We start from the raw sequence: 18703 nt of genomic DNA, 5'->3' as shown, positions 1-18703 counted from the left end.
ACATAATATTAAAATGTCACTTGGTTTGTGCAATAAATCTTTGTTAATGCAAATAGATCAGTAATGCTTTGCTACTACTTTATGACTGATAAATCTATATGCTACTTATATTTTCAGTTTCGGAGCACTTATATTCATCTTTAGGTGAGGTTTATTCAAGCCAGCAAATAGAAAATGTACCAATAAAATACAATTCTGCAATAATTTATTCAACCTCTCTTGATCCAAACCTGTATGACTTTCTTTAGCATAACAGAAAAAAAAGAAAATTAGAAAAATGCTTGAACTGTTTTAGTTACTATGTAATAAATCGTATGGTATACAATTTGAGGAATTTAACAAGATTTGAGAAAAAAGCACCAACAGAACTGTTGCCTATTGAAACACCTTTTTCTATATGAATTTCTGACATATTCATTTTCAAAATATTGGACCAGTCTTTGCTTTTTCAGTATTTTGACCTGCTGAGATAGTAAAGAGGTCAATAAGCAAAGTTTTTTCTCACTTCAGCAAATACTTCTCTTGAGTCATACAGTAATCTTCATATGTTTATTGAAAGCAACTGTTGTAACTGAACTGTCTCCAGTTCTTACTGATGGTCCCTCTAGGGGTGTTCAGTATTGTTTGCACCGGCTGGTGTTGCGTATTTTGAATGTAGGGAAATACGCTGGGCATGAATCTTCTGCATACACTTTTGCTCCAGCAGCAGTTGCTGTCGATGAGTCTGCAGAGCGTCCTGCTGTTTTTGTAGAGCTAGAGCTCTCTGGAAAAGGAATTTATACTCCTCATGCAGGCTTTTTTTCTCCTGAAACACTTTATTTATATAGGACATCAGGGAGTGAGATGCCTCCTGGGAAAAAGAGAAAGAAAATATCCTGACCTGGTAACTTATGGTGATGTAACTGTACAATTATACTGACTGAATTCACAACAGGAATCACTCACCTTACTGGCTGATATAGTGAGAGCATGCACAGTGTCTTCTGCCTGTTGCTCACAGCTCTTCTTCTTTTTAATGAAGTCCGCCTTGAGAGCCACCAGAGACTCTGAATGATGACACTGCATGGTAGACAACTCCCGCTCCAGCTCAGTGATACGACATGACTGCTGCTCTTTTAGAGTCTACAACACATATAATACATAAATACATATGGAAAAAACAATTATTCCACATCAGTGCAGTATGAAAAATTATAACAATTTGAAAATGATGACACAAGTTTCAATTTATTTTTTTAGAAACTATTCAGTTCAATACGCTTTGAAGAAATTTTATAACTGATACCACTAGTTCATATAAAATGAAAATGCTATAAAAGTCAGGGGTCTTTGAAAGGGGGCCTGTGACTCAAATGAGGACCACAGTGTTAATGCAGGGGTCTGTCAATTGATCTCTCATATGAAAATGTGTGTTATAAAAAATTATGATGATTATTCAAATCGATATACAATACAATATATGTAAATACACAAATATATTACTTAGTCTGTGTTATACAATGCATTATTATATTTTATAGATATAATTTGTTCCATTTGTCTATTCATCAAATGATGCTTAGTTAAAAAAAGGTAGAAGATCCTACATATATAAAAATGGATGTGAAAATCCAAATTACATTAAATTTTAACCCCAGTTCAAATGCACACAAAAAAATCCTGCTACCTTAACCTCTTTCATGTCTGCAATTTCACTATTTAGCAGAGCCAGCTGATTTTCCATCTGCAGGATTTCCATCTGCAGCTCTGAAAACACAACCAACACACATCTGAAGTGCAACATTTGATGTTTTATTAGCATCTAGCGAAGTACTGATTGCACCCATTTGTGAACTGATATGTAACCAAGAAAGCATGTGACAAATTGCGTCTTGAGACATTTACAGCACATTGTAATCACACATTTATTCTTCATATTAATTTCCTGCACAGATGAATTAACACTTGTCTTACCACTGCTCTGCTCCTCATGTTTGTCCTGCATGTTCTGTCTCTGTCTCTGGAGCTCCTCAAGTTCCTTGTGACTCTGATCATTTAAATTCAATATTGCATTCTGCCTCTTCTCTGCTCTTTTAGACATATATGACATGTACTCTTTCTGCACAGTACAGAGAACAAGAATGATCTGCATATATCTGCAAACATGATATATATAAGCAATTATGTTGATCCGTGTTACTTTTGAGAACTTACACTTTCAATGCGGCTCTGAGCTATCTCAATCTGAAGAAATTCATTTTCTTTTCGTCTGGAGTTGATTGTGTGTTAAACTAAATAAACTTAGATGTAAATGAACACCTTTTATATCCGGTCAGTTAGAGTTACTAGGCTGGACTGTATTAGGATTTAATCATTCCAGTTTCAAAATAATTGTGATGGTACACTGACTTCTAAAAATGGCTTCTGTTTCTTCCCCACAAGACTATATACAATTGCTTTAATAGTATAAAATGGTTAGCTTGTCTTAGCTGGTTTAAGCTGGTCTAGATGGTTTTGCAGCCTGGGTCAAGATGGTTGGCCATCCCCAACCAGATGCAAGTGAACTCCTCTAAAACCAACAAACCAGACTTGTCTGGAGACAAGCTAACCACGTTAATGTCGTTTCAGTGAAGAAATATGTTTCTGTTTGTGTAAAAGGATACTTTTGTTCAACTCTCCTCTTCAGCGTGCATAGGTTTTCAGTTAGGGTCTCATATCTGTGGGTTACAAAGCAATATTAACTAGACTGATGTACTGTCTACATCAAAAGTGATTCACCATGTTCTTTACATCTCTACAGAGATAACTCACTCTCTGTGTAACAGCCTCTGTCTCTCATCCTGTCCATCGCTCTCCGCCGAGACATCTGCGTCCTGCTGGCTCTTTGACTCGCTTCTCTTCTTTGACGACATCCTGAAAACACCTAGACAAAATGTTTACTCGCATACAGCACGACAAAAGGACTTCTAATGTATTAAACGTTACTATCCCAACGAAGCTTACCGAGTCAGTCTAACGTCAGTTCTTCATTCTTTTCCGCTCCCGAAGTCGGTTGCACCGTGTAACCAAGACAACCATAAATAACATTCGCCGAAGGAGCCAGATTCATAGCATACATGTATACACGTTTGTTTTGATGATTTTTAATTAAATAAAATCGTACGCGATTCATAATCAAGCATAATTAAATGTTATTTCAGAAAATCAAATGCGAAGAGCATTGTTTGAAATGTGTTATGTTGATGTGACACAGACACACGCTGGCCACTAGATGGCACGATATGCTCTACTGGAGTCTGGGTTGCCATGCCCGTATATTATAAGCTAATATGTATTTTTTTCCATAAAGTATTTTATTATAATGGGCTAATGCAAGTTTTTATCAGATTTACTGGACTCATAATTACTGAAATAATGTGCTTTGAATTACTTTCAGAAGTCGTTTTCGACGCTTTTTGATAAACTCGATCACTTTAAGTAGCAGATTACATAACTGCAACTCTTATAACATAACAGAATGATTTCATCCTTTGATGCGGATGCTAATAAAGTTTTCGTTTTTGTTATAGTTATCCTCAAAGTTATTGTTTTTGGTGTGAATGGATAAAAAAACATTGCCAATTTGATAAACTCGATCACTTTAAGTAGCAGATTACATAACTGCAACTCTTAGTCTTATAACATAACAGAATGATTTCATCCTTTGTTACGGATGCTAATAAAGTTTTCGTTTTTGTTATAGTTATCCTCAAAGTTATTGTTTTTGGTGTGAATGGATAAAAAAACATTGATAATTTAAAATGCCTTTGCTATCAGCCTCTGTTGCTGTTTAAGCCTGGCTCTACAACGTCGGAGATTGACTGAGGGTCAGATGTGAAATATTTTTATTTTATCTGTATATAGCTAAGATATAGCTACTCATTGAAAATTCGTCATTTTAACATTTTTGCCAATTATATTTCACTTAACCAGTGATTCAGTGATTTTGTATGATTATTTTAAGCTAAATTAAGTAGCTCTTGCTTATTTTAGACTTTTTACTTTTTTTTTTTTTTATCGACTCCAAGGTTGCTTGTTTGTTCTTGTGTGATCTGGCAACATCGCGTAGAGTGCTTTGAGCGAATAGACGGGAGGAGGCAGAACCGAGCTGACAGAGACGAGAAACGTCCACGTTTGTCAGTTTGCCAATGTTTGATTACTAGAAAACAACGCATAACAGCAATAATAAACGCATTTCTTCTCTATCTTCATGCCTTGCCGCTTTAGCTCGCATGCTCAGTGTGTGGCGGAGGAGAGGATGCGCGGCTGAAGACTTCAGTCCGGATGACAAGGCGCGGAGAGACTGAAGAATCCGCATCCTGAGCATCCCGACAGACAATCACAGCGATGATGGAGGGGCCACACGAGTTTTTATGCGGTGTTGTTGAGGGTAAGTTAAAGAAACATCATTTATCTTGGTGCTTGGGTGGGAGCCATAGATACGACCAAAGAGATACATGAGATTTATCCGTTAAATGTCACGTCTAACGTGATTTAGTGCGGTAATGTATTGTCAAACCGTTATTTACTCAAATTATTTACGGGAAAAAAAAACAAGCGCCAAGCTTTAAAGACACATATACTTAGCCTCTAAAATAGCCCATTTTCTAATTTATGGGCTAGTAGGGCAATTCATCTTATTAAGGCGCCGTGGAGCATCCTGGGTATTTATTTCCATATTTATACTGGACTGTGATAGGAAGCAGCTGGCCAGAGACCATAACACACACACGCGCACACACACACTTTCAGTTACACAAACATTTCCGTCCCCTGTGCACACACAGGTATGTTGTGCATATCTCCTAATTGGTCCCTTACTCTTGTTTGCAGCTCAGTGTCACATTATTGGCTCAGTGGGTGATTTGTCTTTTTTTCTCCTGTGGAAATGTCACCCTGCTGGATTCCAGTAGCTTTTTCTTACTGACCCACATCTGTTCCACAGCTGCAAACTTTAGGACCACACTGGCATGAATATCTAGAATATGTGGGAAAGAAGAGAGGAGACACACTTTGTGATCTAAAAAATAAAGGGATATATACTATGTAACAAATCTATGTCGTCATTTATATCATTGCAAATTGTGAACAATAGTATCACCCAGCTTTCTATATAAAGTTAGATATCTAAGTATATCCAGCTATATCTGCATACATACATAAATACATCAAGTGATATATACTATACAGCAAATCTGGACTGTTGCAGAATGTAAACTTTATTATTACCCAACTGTAATTTGCTAAGTACAACTATAAAGTATGATGATATTAAGATATCATTAACATTAAGGTCATGTTTTTTTTTCTGTGCACTTGCCTTGACAAGTCACTGCCAGAGGTGGGTAGATTAATGACAAATTGTAATCCATTACTGATATAACTATAACTGCATGGCAAAAATTGTAGTTAGTAACAGTGAAGAGCTGCAACAGATGCTGGTTTGTCATGTTACAGTGAAAAGATGATGAATGTAGAACATCCAATTTCAGCCGTACTCCCCAGTTGTGAAGTTTAAGTTTCAGACGTCATGAGACAATATGAGATTTCAACTGCATCTTATTTATATACTGAAAAGCACTATACAAATAAAATAGATTTGTCTTGACTTGAATAATCATGTTAATAAAGCCAGACTGCTGTAAAATAAAAGATACACTGAGTTTCTAAATAGAATTTTTCATTCTGATGGCCAGAGCCATACATTCCATACAACATCTTTCTATATAAATGTATTCTATACAAATTATTGGTTTGTTGTTGTTCACATACCAGTAACCAGTCATGCTATATTCATAATTACTGAAGCAAATCAAGCATGAATATATTCATGGTTTGTTTTTCCATCAGAATGGCTGGCAGCATGAATAATAAATAATAACCAACCGCTGTATTTCCTAATGCAGCAAAATCTAATCCTAGAATGCTAGAGCAGCGTAATGATGTGCGGTCCCAAACACTTGTCAGTGCCAAATTTTATAATTGCTACAATAATTTAATAAATATTAAATATATATTCATTTACACATAAATATTTAACTTCATGAATTACATGAATTCTGTGTATCTAAATATTTTACTAATTATTTTAAATGTTTTCTGCACAAGCAACCATCAAACAGTGCACAATGTTGCAGCAAAAAGTCTGTGCTTGCTTCAAAAATCTGTTTCTCATTTAAGCTTATTCTGGCCAAGTATTAGACGGAAAGAGTCCACGTGACCAACTTGTGAAATGACCAGCCATAAAGTATTCAGAGTGAATTCAAGTAGTGCCATGGCAGTCTTCATATTTAGTTTATTTGTTACAGAGTGCCTCAAACAAAGCTTTGCTTGGCTACATATAATCCTGCGGTGCTTCCCAGTGTCCACCCCTAGTGATGGCCCTGACTGTTATTACATAACTGGTCCAGTATAGCATGAAAGCTCCAAGCCCATAATAACAGTCTGCCCAAAATCCGTCTGTTTTGAGTGGGTTGCAGTGAAGAGGAGGCAGAAAAGAACCGAAATATTGAAGCTTTGTGTGATGGTTATGAAATTCTGCCTTGTATAAATGGAGAACAAATCACGTGTGTGTCTGCATGTGTTAAAGGTGTGCTTTATCTGTATATTGTACTCTTTAGGTTTCTATGGGAGACCCTGGTCAATGGAACAAAGGAAGGTGCTATTTCAGTGGTAAGTATGGGATGGGATGACGGGATTTAACTTTATATGCATTTGTATATCAGGGACACCAAATATTATATATTATATATCTGCATTTGTGTAATGTAAAATGGGATATTTATTTGGATCAACATGGTGGCATCATAGCAGTATGGGGGGCAGCACAGAGCAGCTGGTGCGTTGCAGAGGTGTAAAGTCGTGTAGGCAGAGAGACAAATGGCTTTTTATGACTAATGACTGGACACTGGAGCCAGCATGACTCCACTGAGCCAGTTTCACACTTCTTCATACATTAGCCATGGTGAAGTCAGTGGCAAGTCCATTTCGAATCAGAGCATGGGTGAAGTAGAAGAAAAGAGAGAATGTATTATTATTATTTGCTATATTCTTAAAGGAATAGTTCATCCTAAAATGACATTTTGCTGAAAATGTGCTCACCCTCAATATATCTGAATGAGTTTGTTTCTTTATTGGAAAAGATTTAGAGAAATTTACCATTATAGTGAATGTGTGCCATAAGAATAAGAGTCCAAAAGCTGATAAAAGCATCACATTGGTAATCCACACAGCTCCATATTTGTAATACATAAATCAATCATTAGGGTGTTTTAGATGTTAATTGATGGATGGAATGTTGTTTTTATTATCTGTTTGTACTTTCATTCTCATGGCACCCATTCACTACAAAGGATCCACTTGTGAGCAAGTGATGTAGTGTTAAATTTCTCCAAATCTGTTTCGATGAACAAACATCTTGGATGGATGGTGAGTAAACGGGAAGTCGTGGCCTAGTGGTTAGACAACTCCTAACACTAAGGTTGTGGGTTCGAGTCTTGGGCCGGCGACTTTACCACGACTTAGGTGCCCTTGAGCAAGGCACTAAACCCCTAACTGCTCCCTGGGTGCCGCAGCATAAATGGCTGCCCACTGCTCCAGGTGTGTGTTCACAGTGTGTGTGTGTTCACTGCTGTGTGTGCACTTTGGATGGGTTAAATGCAGAGCACGAATTCTGAGTATGGGTCACCATACTTGGCTGAATTTCACTTCACTTTAAATATCCTGAAAATGTTCGTCTTGGGGTTAACTTTTTGAGGTATCTCTGCTGAAAACACCATCTTTTCATGATGGTTCAGACTGATTTAGTGCTGGTCTAGCTGGTTGCCAATATGGTTTCCAACAAAAATGAAGCTGTTGGCCAAGCTGATTAACCTAGGAAGTCTTCCTGTAGGGGACAGCAACACATCAACACTTAAAACAAGTATTAGCTGCTGTCCCGTATAGAGTTCTTGCTCCCATTCTGTCAGAAAGCAGTTTTTCTCTCTCTTGCTGCAGCACTAATGAACAAGCTCACACTTTACTCAGTGAGCTGGCATTAACTATTTTCCTTCCTTTAAGTTTGGTAAAGCAGATTTTCTTAAAGGGGGGCTGAAATGCTATTTCATGCATACTGAGTTTTTTACACTGTTAAAGAGTTGGATTCCCATGCTAAACATGGACAAAGTTTCAAAAATTAAGTTGTACGTTTGAAGGAGTATTTTTGTTCCAAAAATACTCCTTCCGGTTTGTCACAAGTTTCGGAAAGTTTTTTTCGAGTATGGCTCTGTGTGACGTTAGATGGAGCGGAATTTCCTTGTATGGGTCCTAAGGCACTTCTGCCGGAAGAGCGCACGCTCCCGTATAGCACAGCACTGAGAGCACAGGAATTCACTGATCAGAGCGAGAGCGTCGCGAAATGTCACAGAAGAAGTGTGTTTTTGGTTGCCAGGGCAAGACAACCCTGCACAGATTACCAAAGAAAAAACAGCATTAAGGGACCAGTGGATGGAGTTTATTTTTACAGAGCATCAACGGAGTTGTGCAAGTGTTTTTGTTTGTTCCCTGCATTTCGAAGATGCTTGTTTTACAAACAAGGCCCAGTTTGACGCCGGATTTGCGTATCGTTTATTTCTTAAGGATAATGCAATCCCAACAAAAAAGGGTCATGATCGTGAGTTGGAACCGCAGGCGGTGAGTAAAACGGCTTCAAATATCACTGTGTTGTTAACTTAGCTATCGGCGCGTAAGCACATCAAGTAAACAACATGTGATGTTGTCATCAAACTACACTTTCCACATGCACACCTTAAAAAAAAAAAAAAAAAAGACGACATAAAGTGGAACTTAGTCATTTTCCAAAACCGCTAAGCAAATATATACAGTTTCAGTACATACCACATAGAGACGTCATTGCAGATGCTGCTCTTGTTAAATTTCAGCATCTGGATCTGATTCTGGATCATAAATATATGCTGAATCTGACTGTTAGCCATGTTTTTTTTTGGATGTTTTTTTCCTCACGGTAATGTCACAGCTTCCAAACGCTCTCAACGCAAAAGCTTACTGGCGCTCGTGATTCTTTAGCTCTGCACACACGTCACGCCTCCAGCTGGTCGTGTTTTTCCGGGAAAAATCGGTACAGACTATCTTTCTCTTATAAATATAATAAAACTAAAGACTTTTTGGAGTTATGAAGGATGCAGTACTACTCTATAGGTACTCAAGATTAACAGGATATTGAGTGAAAACGAGCATTTCACCCCCCCTTTAAACTTGAAAAAAAGATTGCGATTGATATATTCGTTCCCATTCATTAAACACATGGTATATGGCATACCCACTATGTGAAATATTACTGATTTATATATATATATAGCCTGTTCTGATTGATGCCTTTGGTTGTGATGTCCAAATCAGTAGAATTTACATTAATGTACAATGGCTTGGACATGACAGAAATTAAAGTGTGTGGGAATCCATCTGCACAGGAAGAAAGGAGAGAAGCGAGAGAGTATCCCACCCACACACACAAGTGAAAGAGGCACTGGTCCAAACTCAACCCTGGACGAAAAGATTAATAGTGCAGGCGAAAGAAAGAGAATGAGAACTTTTACACGCTCGAGTGAGAGTGAAGCGATTGTGCTGATGCAGTAGATGAAGGGAGAGAAGGAGGAGAAAAAGGAAGTGGGTGAGAAAGAGTGAATGATAAATTCTGTCTGTGCATTAGCATTTTAAATAGGTTGGAGAGGGAGCGACCCAAAATTAGCTTTGTGTATGTGTGTGTGTGAGTGAGTTTGCACAGGCTTGCTTGAGGTTAACCTTTGGGGAGGTTCTTTAATATTTTAGACAAGCACTAGCCTCAATCTATTTAGAGAGTCTGCTTTTCTCCTGAGACACACACAGACACACTCATTCTGTGGTAGGCAAAGATGTAATATTTCATCTATAGTTACCTCGTTTTTACTCTGAAATCTTGATTAAGATGCTAATCTGGAAGAAACCCATCCTCTGAAACAGTCATTTTACAGATCAGAGTACTTGTCTTTTTGAGTTTTAGAAAATAACACTTTCATCACTAGTTTATTTAATGTCCACTAGCAATGTCCAACAGTATATAGGCTAAACATCATGTGCCAGTTTGCAAAGTAGAATGAAATAATATTTTTTACAATAATTTCGGCAAATGTACAACTTGATTCTACATTATGCACTGAACATGTTGAATAATATCACTGACATGTTGGTTACCAGATATAATAACTTTTGATATATTTAAAGGGACAATTGCAAAATTATTACTTCACTCATTATGTAAATTGTAAAAATTTAATATTTTATTTATGATTTGGCATTTTAAGATTTGGGTTTAAAGAATTAAATAATCTGGGGCATGGATGAAGCAATAAAATCTTAAAGCCATTTTTTATTTTAATTGCAAAAGCATGGCAAGAAGTTCTTAAGATTTCTTAATGTTTTATTGTGACCTTTACATCACAGAAGTTCCCATGGGACTTGAAAGTTCAAGTTAAATCTCTATATTGGTAATAGTGCACATTTTATTCAGAAATCATGATCTTCATTTAATATTTATTTAGAGGCTATTGCCATTGCCACCAAAATTATATACTATATTAATATACATTATATTAAGAACAACACTCAAATATCACACTGCAGATAAACCTGTTCTGTTCATAAATAGGTTGAATTCATAGATGGGCAGACCATTCACTTTTTTCCTCTGCAGAGGAATCGACCCTTTGCTGTTGTTAAACTCACACTCCTTCCCTGCAGGAAATGCGACCCCTTATATTATTAATGATGCAAGATCAATAAATGTCTCTATTTTCTTCCTCTCTTTCTCCCTGCTGTGCCTTGTGCTCTTCTTACACAATATTCTCAAAACATGATTGAAAATCTATTTGAAATTCTGAAATGATTTGTCTCTTAATGCACCCTTTCAGGATGCAGATGTGGAGTTTGAACACATATCTGTATGGTCCTAAAGATGATCTGAAACACAGGTTACTGTGGAGGGAGGTTTATTCAGCAGACGAAGAGGGTAAGTGTATTTATTTATACACAATATTCATATATATTTCAGATTACAGTATATAGAAACACTGGGTTAAGGTGTTTATTTAATCTGTCTATTTTAATTTCATCCTTTTTTTTTCCAGCTAAAGGCTTTCATTATTTTTTATTATTACTGCCCCCAAAATATTCATATCTAGAAAACATAATCTGAGCAATCAGAATATAAATGGTTGGTCGTCTTAGAAGAGATTGTTAATGTATTTCTAAGAATAAGATTCCTAAATTGCAACAAAATCACATTATTATACAAACATAATGGTATTAAATTGTATTTTGCCATTATATGCCCTTACAGTTATTGATGTGAGCTGCAGCTGTGTTAGATTTTCCTATCTTAACCCAAATGCCTTTTTCAGATAATTACCTATATAAAAAGATACATTTTTGCCTGCATTCAGTATAACAGAAAGTAGTGTGATTCTAGTATGGTATTTGTGGCACCATTGTGGCCGTATCACACCTGAAAACCTTTCACGTTTTCATTCTCTCCCCATCTTTCTGTCACGGTCTCCAGCTCAGTTGAAAGCTTTGGTGTGTGAGGCAGAGTCGAGGGGTTTGACATTTGTATACGCTCTTTCTCCGGGTCAGGACATTGTCTTCTCCAGCTCTTGTGACCTCACACTGCTTAAACGTAAACTCAGACAAGTAAGCAAAATCGCTTCATCTCCCTCTCAATTTTATCATGCTTTCTTGTGATGAAAGACACATTTACACTGTTGTTCTATTTGACTAATATGTGTTAGTTCATCATTGCCACTATTTCTCCACTAGGTGTCAGACCTGGGCTGTCAGGCTTTTGCCCTCCTGTTTGATGACATTGATCACTCCATGTGCCAGTCAGATACAGAGGCCTTTTCCTCATTTGCTCACGCCCAGGTTACCGTGGCCAATGAGATCTTCCGTTTCCTGGGGGAACCACCTGTCTTCCTATTCTGTCCCACTGGCAAGCTAATACATACATATGTCAAGCTTAGTTCATTACAGAGCAAAATTCAGTTTAATAAGGTGGCGCATTTACTTAATGTTACCTTGAAGGAGTATAGTTCAAGCTAATATTAAAAGTTGCTTAAGATGTATTAACCCTCAGGCTATCCAAGATGTACAAGAGTTAGTTTTTTCATAAGATTTGGAGACGTTTAGCATTACATCAGTTGAGTCCAATCCATCAATTAACATCTTGTAAAGTAAAACCTGTGTGTTTGTAAGAAACAAATAATTCATTGAGGCATTTAACTTTAACCTATAGCTTTTGGCCAAAATATCCGTAATCTATACTTTGTCCTCTTACATCAAAATTCACTAACATATATGCTAAGAACAGTTTTGTACTGTTTTTGTTTCAGAGCAGTTCTTGATCTGTGAATATTTCTCTCCAATTTTCAGACTAGACTCGAGAAAGCAATGATTTAAAGTTAAAAATGCCTTATTGAAGGATTTATTTAATTAAAACACACAGCTTTTACTTTAAAAGACATTATTTGATGGACTGGAGTTAGGCAGATTACTTGTGTATTATTGTGATGCTTTTATCAGCTGTTTGGACTCTCATTCTGACGGCACCCATTCACTCCATAGCATCCATTGGTGAGCAAGTGACGTAATGCTATAATGGTAAAGTTCTCTAAATCTGTTTAAATGAATTCACATTTTGAATGATCTGACACCGCTCTTCCCATCTTAAAACCTCATCCTCTGTGCCTTTTTCTTACATTGTTCACTCCTTCTTTCCCTGAAACAGTACTGTGTTTTCTCTCTAGAGTACTGTAGTTCTCTGTGCACTCCTAGTGTGTCAAAGTCTCTCTACCTTCTGAAAGTTGGGGAGGATCTTCTCCCTGGCATCTCTGTCATCTGGACCGGTGAGAGACGTTCTCAGTGTGATGATGCATACTCACTGAGTGTCAGTTTGTAACAGAAACCACACTTCTAACATTCACATATTTGATCACATCATTCTCCTACAGGAAATAAGGTGATATCACGGGAACTGAGTCCTGAATCACTAGCTGAGGTCCAGTCGGTGCTTCGAAGGCCACCCCTTATTTGGGACAACCTTCATGCTAATGATTATGACTCCCGACGTGTCTTCCTTGGGCCTTTTAAGGGCCGCCCCCCTGGACTCAAGGCCCATCTGAGAGGTCTGCTGCTAAATCCAAACTGCGAATTTGAAGCCAATTTCATCCCTCTGCATACCCTGGGAAGCTGGTATAAAGAAGGAAAGGAGGAGGGGAAAGGTGAGAGCAGAATGGAGGATAGAGAGGCTTATATGTTGTAGTATGGCTGTAGTTATGTTAAGATTATGAGATTGATTCCCAGGGCATGCAAAATCTGATAAAATGCGGATCTTAAATGGAATGTTAAGTTGTTTTGTATAAAAGCATCTGCTGCTGTAAATTAATGAATGTAAAAACGCAGAGCGTTTAAACATTGAATGAACAAACATACAGTAGCACTCAATAGGAGTATTAAATATTCTGCCCCTTGCTGACCTAGTGTAACCTCTGTAGGTGATGAAGAGGCCTATAGTGTGGATAGAGCGTTGTCATCGGCCTTGCAAGACTGGATGAAGGAGCTCAGCCTTCCTCTGCAGCCTGGTAAAGCATCCCGAAACATCTATTTTAAAAAAAACAAAAAACTCTATTTATTTGTAAATTTGATTTATGTACATTAAATATATTTTCATTTTTATTTGTTATGTCATAAAATTGAATGACTGAAAACATTTTTATTAACATTTTATTCTTTTATTAACATTTTAGTGCTATTTATAGTAATTAGTCATATTTGTAACTAGAATTTATTTTTTTTATATTTTAAAATTTCAGTTTTACTATTGTTATGTGATTTTGTATTTTATTAGTTGTATTAAAAAAAAAAATATATATATATATATATATATGTATGTATTTCTTTTAAGCTTTAATTTCTGTTTTATTTTCGCTTATTATGGTACTTAAACTTATTTTATTTCAGCTAGTTTCTATTGATTATTAATTGATTATTGTCACAAAGATCTGTAAGTGCTGACATTACTCACTGTTTCTTTTAGGTCGTCAAGTGAGGCCAACAGACCTCAAGCCCTTAACGCTCTCTGTTAAATCAAAGTCCTCCGATAGCTCAGACAATCAACGTGGAGCCCAGCCTAAATGTCCCATAACCTCTTCCCGGAGCACAGGGGCACTCGCTAGCGATGAAATCCCAGCAGATCCTCTTATGAGCCAGGATCTGAAAGCTGGGGAGAACCAGGTCTCCAGGAGCTTCAGCCATGAAAAGATCTCTAGAAGGGGATTGTGTTCTGGGAAGGTTCCTCTCAGCGAGGCCCAGGTCCAGTTGCTTGTAGGCCTGTACTACCTGCCTCATGAACATGGACCACCTGCTCAGAAACTGCTGCAGGACCTTACCTGGCTCAAAGCCAACTGTCACTGCGTCAGTGTCAATGGCAATGGCAAGAAGGCCTCACCACAGAAGGTGAAAAGATCCTTTTTATTAAAAATATTCACTATTAATTAACTTGTCATTTGATATGTTTATAATAAAGTTGATGATATTGAGATTTTAGAAATGATTCATCATGAAAGTGGAATTTGGTTGAGGTTTTTGTTCATTATTTGTGCTCTCTCAGGTAGAGGAATGGCGTGACCGTGCGGGCCGTTTCCTGGCTGCGTGTGATGATGTGGCTTTACTTCACGGTGCTGTTGTGAACAGCATCAATAGGGCTGTTCTCTACGACCTTTACCCTTACATCTGGGACTTGAGAAACACCCTGCTGGTGGCCAAGGCTTTCATCTGCTGGCTAGGTGAAAGAGACAGTAGGGATGATTTGATCTTGATGATATTTTCCCGTCATGTAGGCCTTTTCCCCTCATGTGATAAATAAAAAGTGAGAAACCCATCTCCCATCTTCTCACAAGCATATTTCCTTTTCACAGAGGGACGTATACTGAGTGAAGGTTCTCCACTAGGCTCCTGGAAGAACTGCTTCCACTGTGAGTGTCAAACATGCATACATCCTATACACTGTAGCATATTCATTTCTGCATATTTAGTTTTCTAAAGTCTATACTAGCTTTGTGTGAAGAAAAGAGAGAAATGTAGAAATGTTCAGAAATGAACCATGTTCTGGTTTCATGTTAGTGTACACTTCTTTTCAAATGACTGGTTTAAGTAAGTAAAAAAAAAAAATAGATACATTTAGCAAAATTGTTGCAAAACATTATTTCTATTCAACATTATATTCAATTAAGAGTTTTGGAAAACAAATATTACAGTTTCCACAAAGTGCTTAAGCAGCATAACTGAGCATAAATGAGCATATCATAGCTTTGCAATCACAGGGATAAATTAGATTTAAAGATTTAAAAAAAAATACATTTTTGTAATAATGTTTCACAATATTGCTGTTTTTATTTTATATCAAATAAATGCAGCCTTAGTGACCAATTCAGAAATAATGAAAAAAATTACCAACTCCAAGCTTTTGAACAGTAGTGCATTCAAACAGTAGTATGTTCAAATATCGTTCATCAAATATATGGTGCATCTAAAAATCAACACATTACACGTCTTGTAACCACCTGAAATATGACACATTTGAATGTGTTCACAGTTAAGCAACACAAAATGATTTGTTTAAACCTACTGGTTCCTGCAGTGGATTGATGTTTGGAATTGTTCACAGGGTGTGGGGCTTCTTCGGGGGCGGAGCTCCATGGTGTGGAGGCGGAGCCATGGGTGTTTAAAGGAGGACTATCTGGAGAGGTGCAGGTAAGAATAATATAATTAATGCTTCAGTTACAAATTAGATTAGATTAGGTTAAAGGATCAGACTGATTTTTTTGCAGTTTTTCACAGTCTTCCTTGATCTTTTCCTGTCTTGCTCTTGTTTTGTCTGTGTCTGGTGTTTGTGTGAATCAGATGCTTCTGCCTGTGGGGACTAGCAGTGAGTTGTTCAGTCATCCTCCCCCTCTGTTCCCCACCTCTCGACTTTATAATATACGGCCATTCCAGCAAAAAGACAAGGTGACTCGAGCACACTTGGTAACCACTTGACTCAATCTCATTACACATTTCTGACTATTCTCTTTGTTTTTTTCCCCACAACTCTAGGTGGAGCTGTACCGAATGGTGCGTCAGTTGCATCAGAGGGGTAAAGGGAGCCAGGAAGCTGCCATCTCCCATCCAGATTTCATTGGGGACAGGCAAGAATAGCTCTCAAGCATATTATATGCATTTCCTTGTTTTGCAGTCATGAGGTATATGAGAAATATCAGCCTCATTCTGGTGTGTGTTTGTGTTTCAGGTGTCTGGGTGCGTCTCTGGCCTTGTGCCCAGAGTACAGCTTGGTTCTGGAGGATGAACTGGGTGTATGTGGGTGCGCTGTGGGTATTCTGGATGTCCGCTCCTTTGCCAAAAGATGTCAGGCCTCCTGGCTACCTGCTATGAGGGACAAATATCCTTCACGCCCCCATGGAGCGAATGGACATACTGCAACAAAGGTAAGAGTTAAAGCTAAACACACAAGCACACTTATTATACAGTAATTTTAAATATAGTAACATCTAATCCTGGCACTTTCTCCTCCAAACCTCTAGGAGATGCTGTTGTATTTCCACGAAGAACAGGACTATCCAGACTCCCTGCTGTATCATTTCCCATCTCAGCTTAGGCTCGAGGCTCTTCCTGAGCTGGTGGATTGTAGCGTCAGTCGTAGCCTCCTCACAGCCCTGCTAACAGCCCTTAAAGCTAACGGTGAACTAACGCTGATTTTTCAGCATGTTTCCAGACTGGCTGATAGTGTCATCAAGATTAGCCTTGAGTATTTCATTTCTCTTTCTTCCTCAGGTTCACAGGGTGTATTTTGCGAGGTCCAGCCTACAGATGGATTACGGATGGAATTTCTGACAAAGCTGGGATTTCTGGAAATCCTCCGCGGAGAAGCACGGCCTAGAGAAGGTGTCGTTTTGGGGAGGCTGTTATAAGCAGATATCTAAAACACACATGATCCAGCTGAAAGGAAATCAGATTTCAAATGAACATGTTGCCATGTTTGAAGCTGGAGCTGGGGTTATAGTTGTGCTTAGAAAAATGGTTGGGCTTAGAAAGTCCTCTGGTGAAGCTTTAAGGTCTATTCCCCAAAACAATCAAATAAAAAAATAAACTAAATGCATTTTGCATGCCAAAATCAAATCCCAGGTCAGATGTAAAAACCATATTATACTATGATGATCTGTTATTTTTGAATGCTTTTTAAGCATTGCATTTCAGAGAATAACACAAATTTGGCATCAGACTGATTCGTTTGGTTTGTTAAAATATTTGGTTTGTGAATATTTTATTTATAATAGTACAAGCCACAATAAAAATGTACAAACACATTTAACAAAACAACCCATGACGCTGGACAGTAGGTCTGGGCTTTAGAGAAATGTAGGTATATGGTATACGTTTACACTGAGTAGCTGTGGGACTATCAGAGATTGTCTATAGGCAGTTTTTGTGATTATTTGAACATTTCTTGACATGTATTCACATTGGTCTTAGTGTGAACAGGCCTTTAGGCTTTATGGTCGAAGCTGGGAGCTTTGTGAAAAAAACATTAGGGACAAAATGAGAACGTAATAGTGATCACTTGTTTACAGCTTCATCTTCGTTAATCAGCATTCAGTGTGCTTTCTCGCTGAACCATGCATTTGGAGCTCTTATTGGTTCACATAAACTTTTGGGTCTGCATTTGGGGATGATAAAACTTGCTGTTTCTTATTGCGTGTGTCTGTGTTGCAGCTATCGATGGATGTAGGAGCAAAAAGCACAATTTTCCTCTTTTATATTCAGCACACACACACACACACACACACACACACACACACACACACACACACAAACTTCACCTAGCCAGTCATGGTCAGGCTCACAAAGCAGACTCCTGAATATTGTCATGAAATAGACATGAAATAGCTCCTGGAGTGTGCTGAAGGGACCCTGACCTCCCAAGATCGATGAATCATGATGCATCTCACAGGGCTTTTTATAGATCTTTCTTTGAATGAACTCTCTTTTTCTCTCACACATACTCACTAATCTTCTGAGAGGCTAAATTATTGTTATCTCTAGCTACCTATCTTCTGTCTTTGTCCCTTCACACACACACACACACACACACACACACACACACTGTATGCAGGTCTGTCCACACATTCAATAATATGCCTTTTGATCTTTAACCAATAGCCTTTTTTAATCGCCATGGCAATCATAAAAAAACATAATAAATTAAATCTGCTTTTTGAACCATTGATTTGATATCGTTTGATATAATCTCACTGATTTGAGATTATTTGCTAGTTTTTGTACATTTATGGTTAAAGACATTTGATTTTGCATGCTAACTTTACTCTCCACCCATTTTAGAGCACTTTCACTATTTCTGCAGGTTTTAATGTTGGAATTGTGATTTGTACACTGAAAGGTTTCAGCTTAGATAGTAATATTTAATGTTAAATTGTTTGCATTTAATGTTTTTAAGGATTATGGTACAGTACAACTGCAGTTTTTGTAATAATGGAATAAAATGTGTTTACAGCATCATTAAAACCTTTCCTTTCTCGCAAAAGGT

The 18703-nt window shown here is 37.6% G+C and overlaps 2 protein-coding genes across 3 annotated transcripts; one reads left to right on the top strand and one right to left on the bottom strand.

Annotated features, from left to right (window-relative positions):
* Window positions 1-8: 8 nt before the first annotated feature.
* Window positions 9-3523, bottom strand: ccdc166 (coiled-coil domain containing 166). Its single transcript, XM_052562132.1, has 8 exons — window positions 2983-3523; window positions 2791-2902; window positions 2643-2696; window positions 2194-2248; window positions 1954-2098; window positions 1667-1746; window positions 946-1122; window positions 9-850 (listed from the first exon to the last, which is right to left on the bottom strand). The coding sequence occupies exons 2-8, from the start codon at window positions 2889-2891 to the stop codon at window positions 605-607; spliced, it is 858 nt and encodes a 285-aa protein (XP_052418092.1). The 5' UTR covers window positions 2892-2902; window positions 2983-3523; the 3' UTR covers window positions 9-604.
* A 548-nt stretch (window positions 3524-4071) lies between these two features.
* si:dkey-183c6.8 (protein O-GlcNAcase) lies at window positions 4072-18700 on the top strand. Of its 2 annotated transcripts, XM_052559966.1 has the most exons (18): window positions 4072-4154; window positions 4246-4408; window positions 6639-6690; window positions 10962-11059; window positions 11609-11739; window positions 11866-12037; window positions 12852-12950; window positions 13056-13325; window positions 13599-13685; window positions 14141-14559; window positions 14714-14900; window positions 15021-15077; window positions 15770-15855; window positions 16006-16110; window positions 16198-16289; window positions 16391-16586; window positions 16683-16839; window positions 16933-18700. In XM_052559966.1, exons 2-18 carry the CDS (start codon window positions 4366-4368, stop codon window positions 17067-17069), a joined length of 2388 nt encoding a protein of 795 aa, XP_052415926.1. In that variant the 5' UTR covers window positions 4072-4154; window positions 4246-4365; the 3' UTR covers window positions 17070-18700. The 2 variants fall into 2 exon arrangements, with proteins under 2 accessions (XP_052415926.1, XP_052415927.1); XM_052559967.1 differs by having other exon boundaries at window positions 4095-4408; window positions 14714-14888.
* Window positions 18701-18703: the final 3 nt, after the last annotated feature.

The sequence above is a fragment of the Carassius gibelio genome, chromosome B7, assembly GCF_023724105.1.
Source record: "Carassius gibelio isolate Cgi1373 ecotype wild population from Czech Republic chromosome B7, carGib1.2-hapl.c, whole genome shotgun sequence".
Taxonomy (NCBI): domain Eukaryota; kingdom Metazoa; phylum Chordata; class Actinopteri; order Cypriniformes; family Cyprinidae; genus Carassius; species Carassius gibelio.
This window is presented reverse-complemented; position numbering and strand designations above follow the sequence as displayed.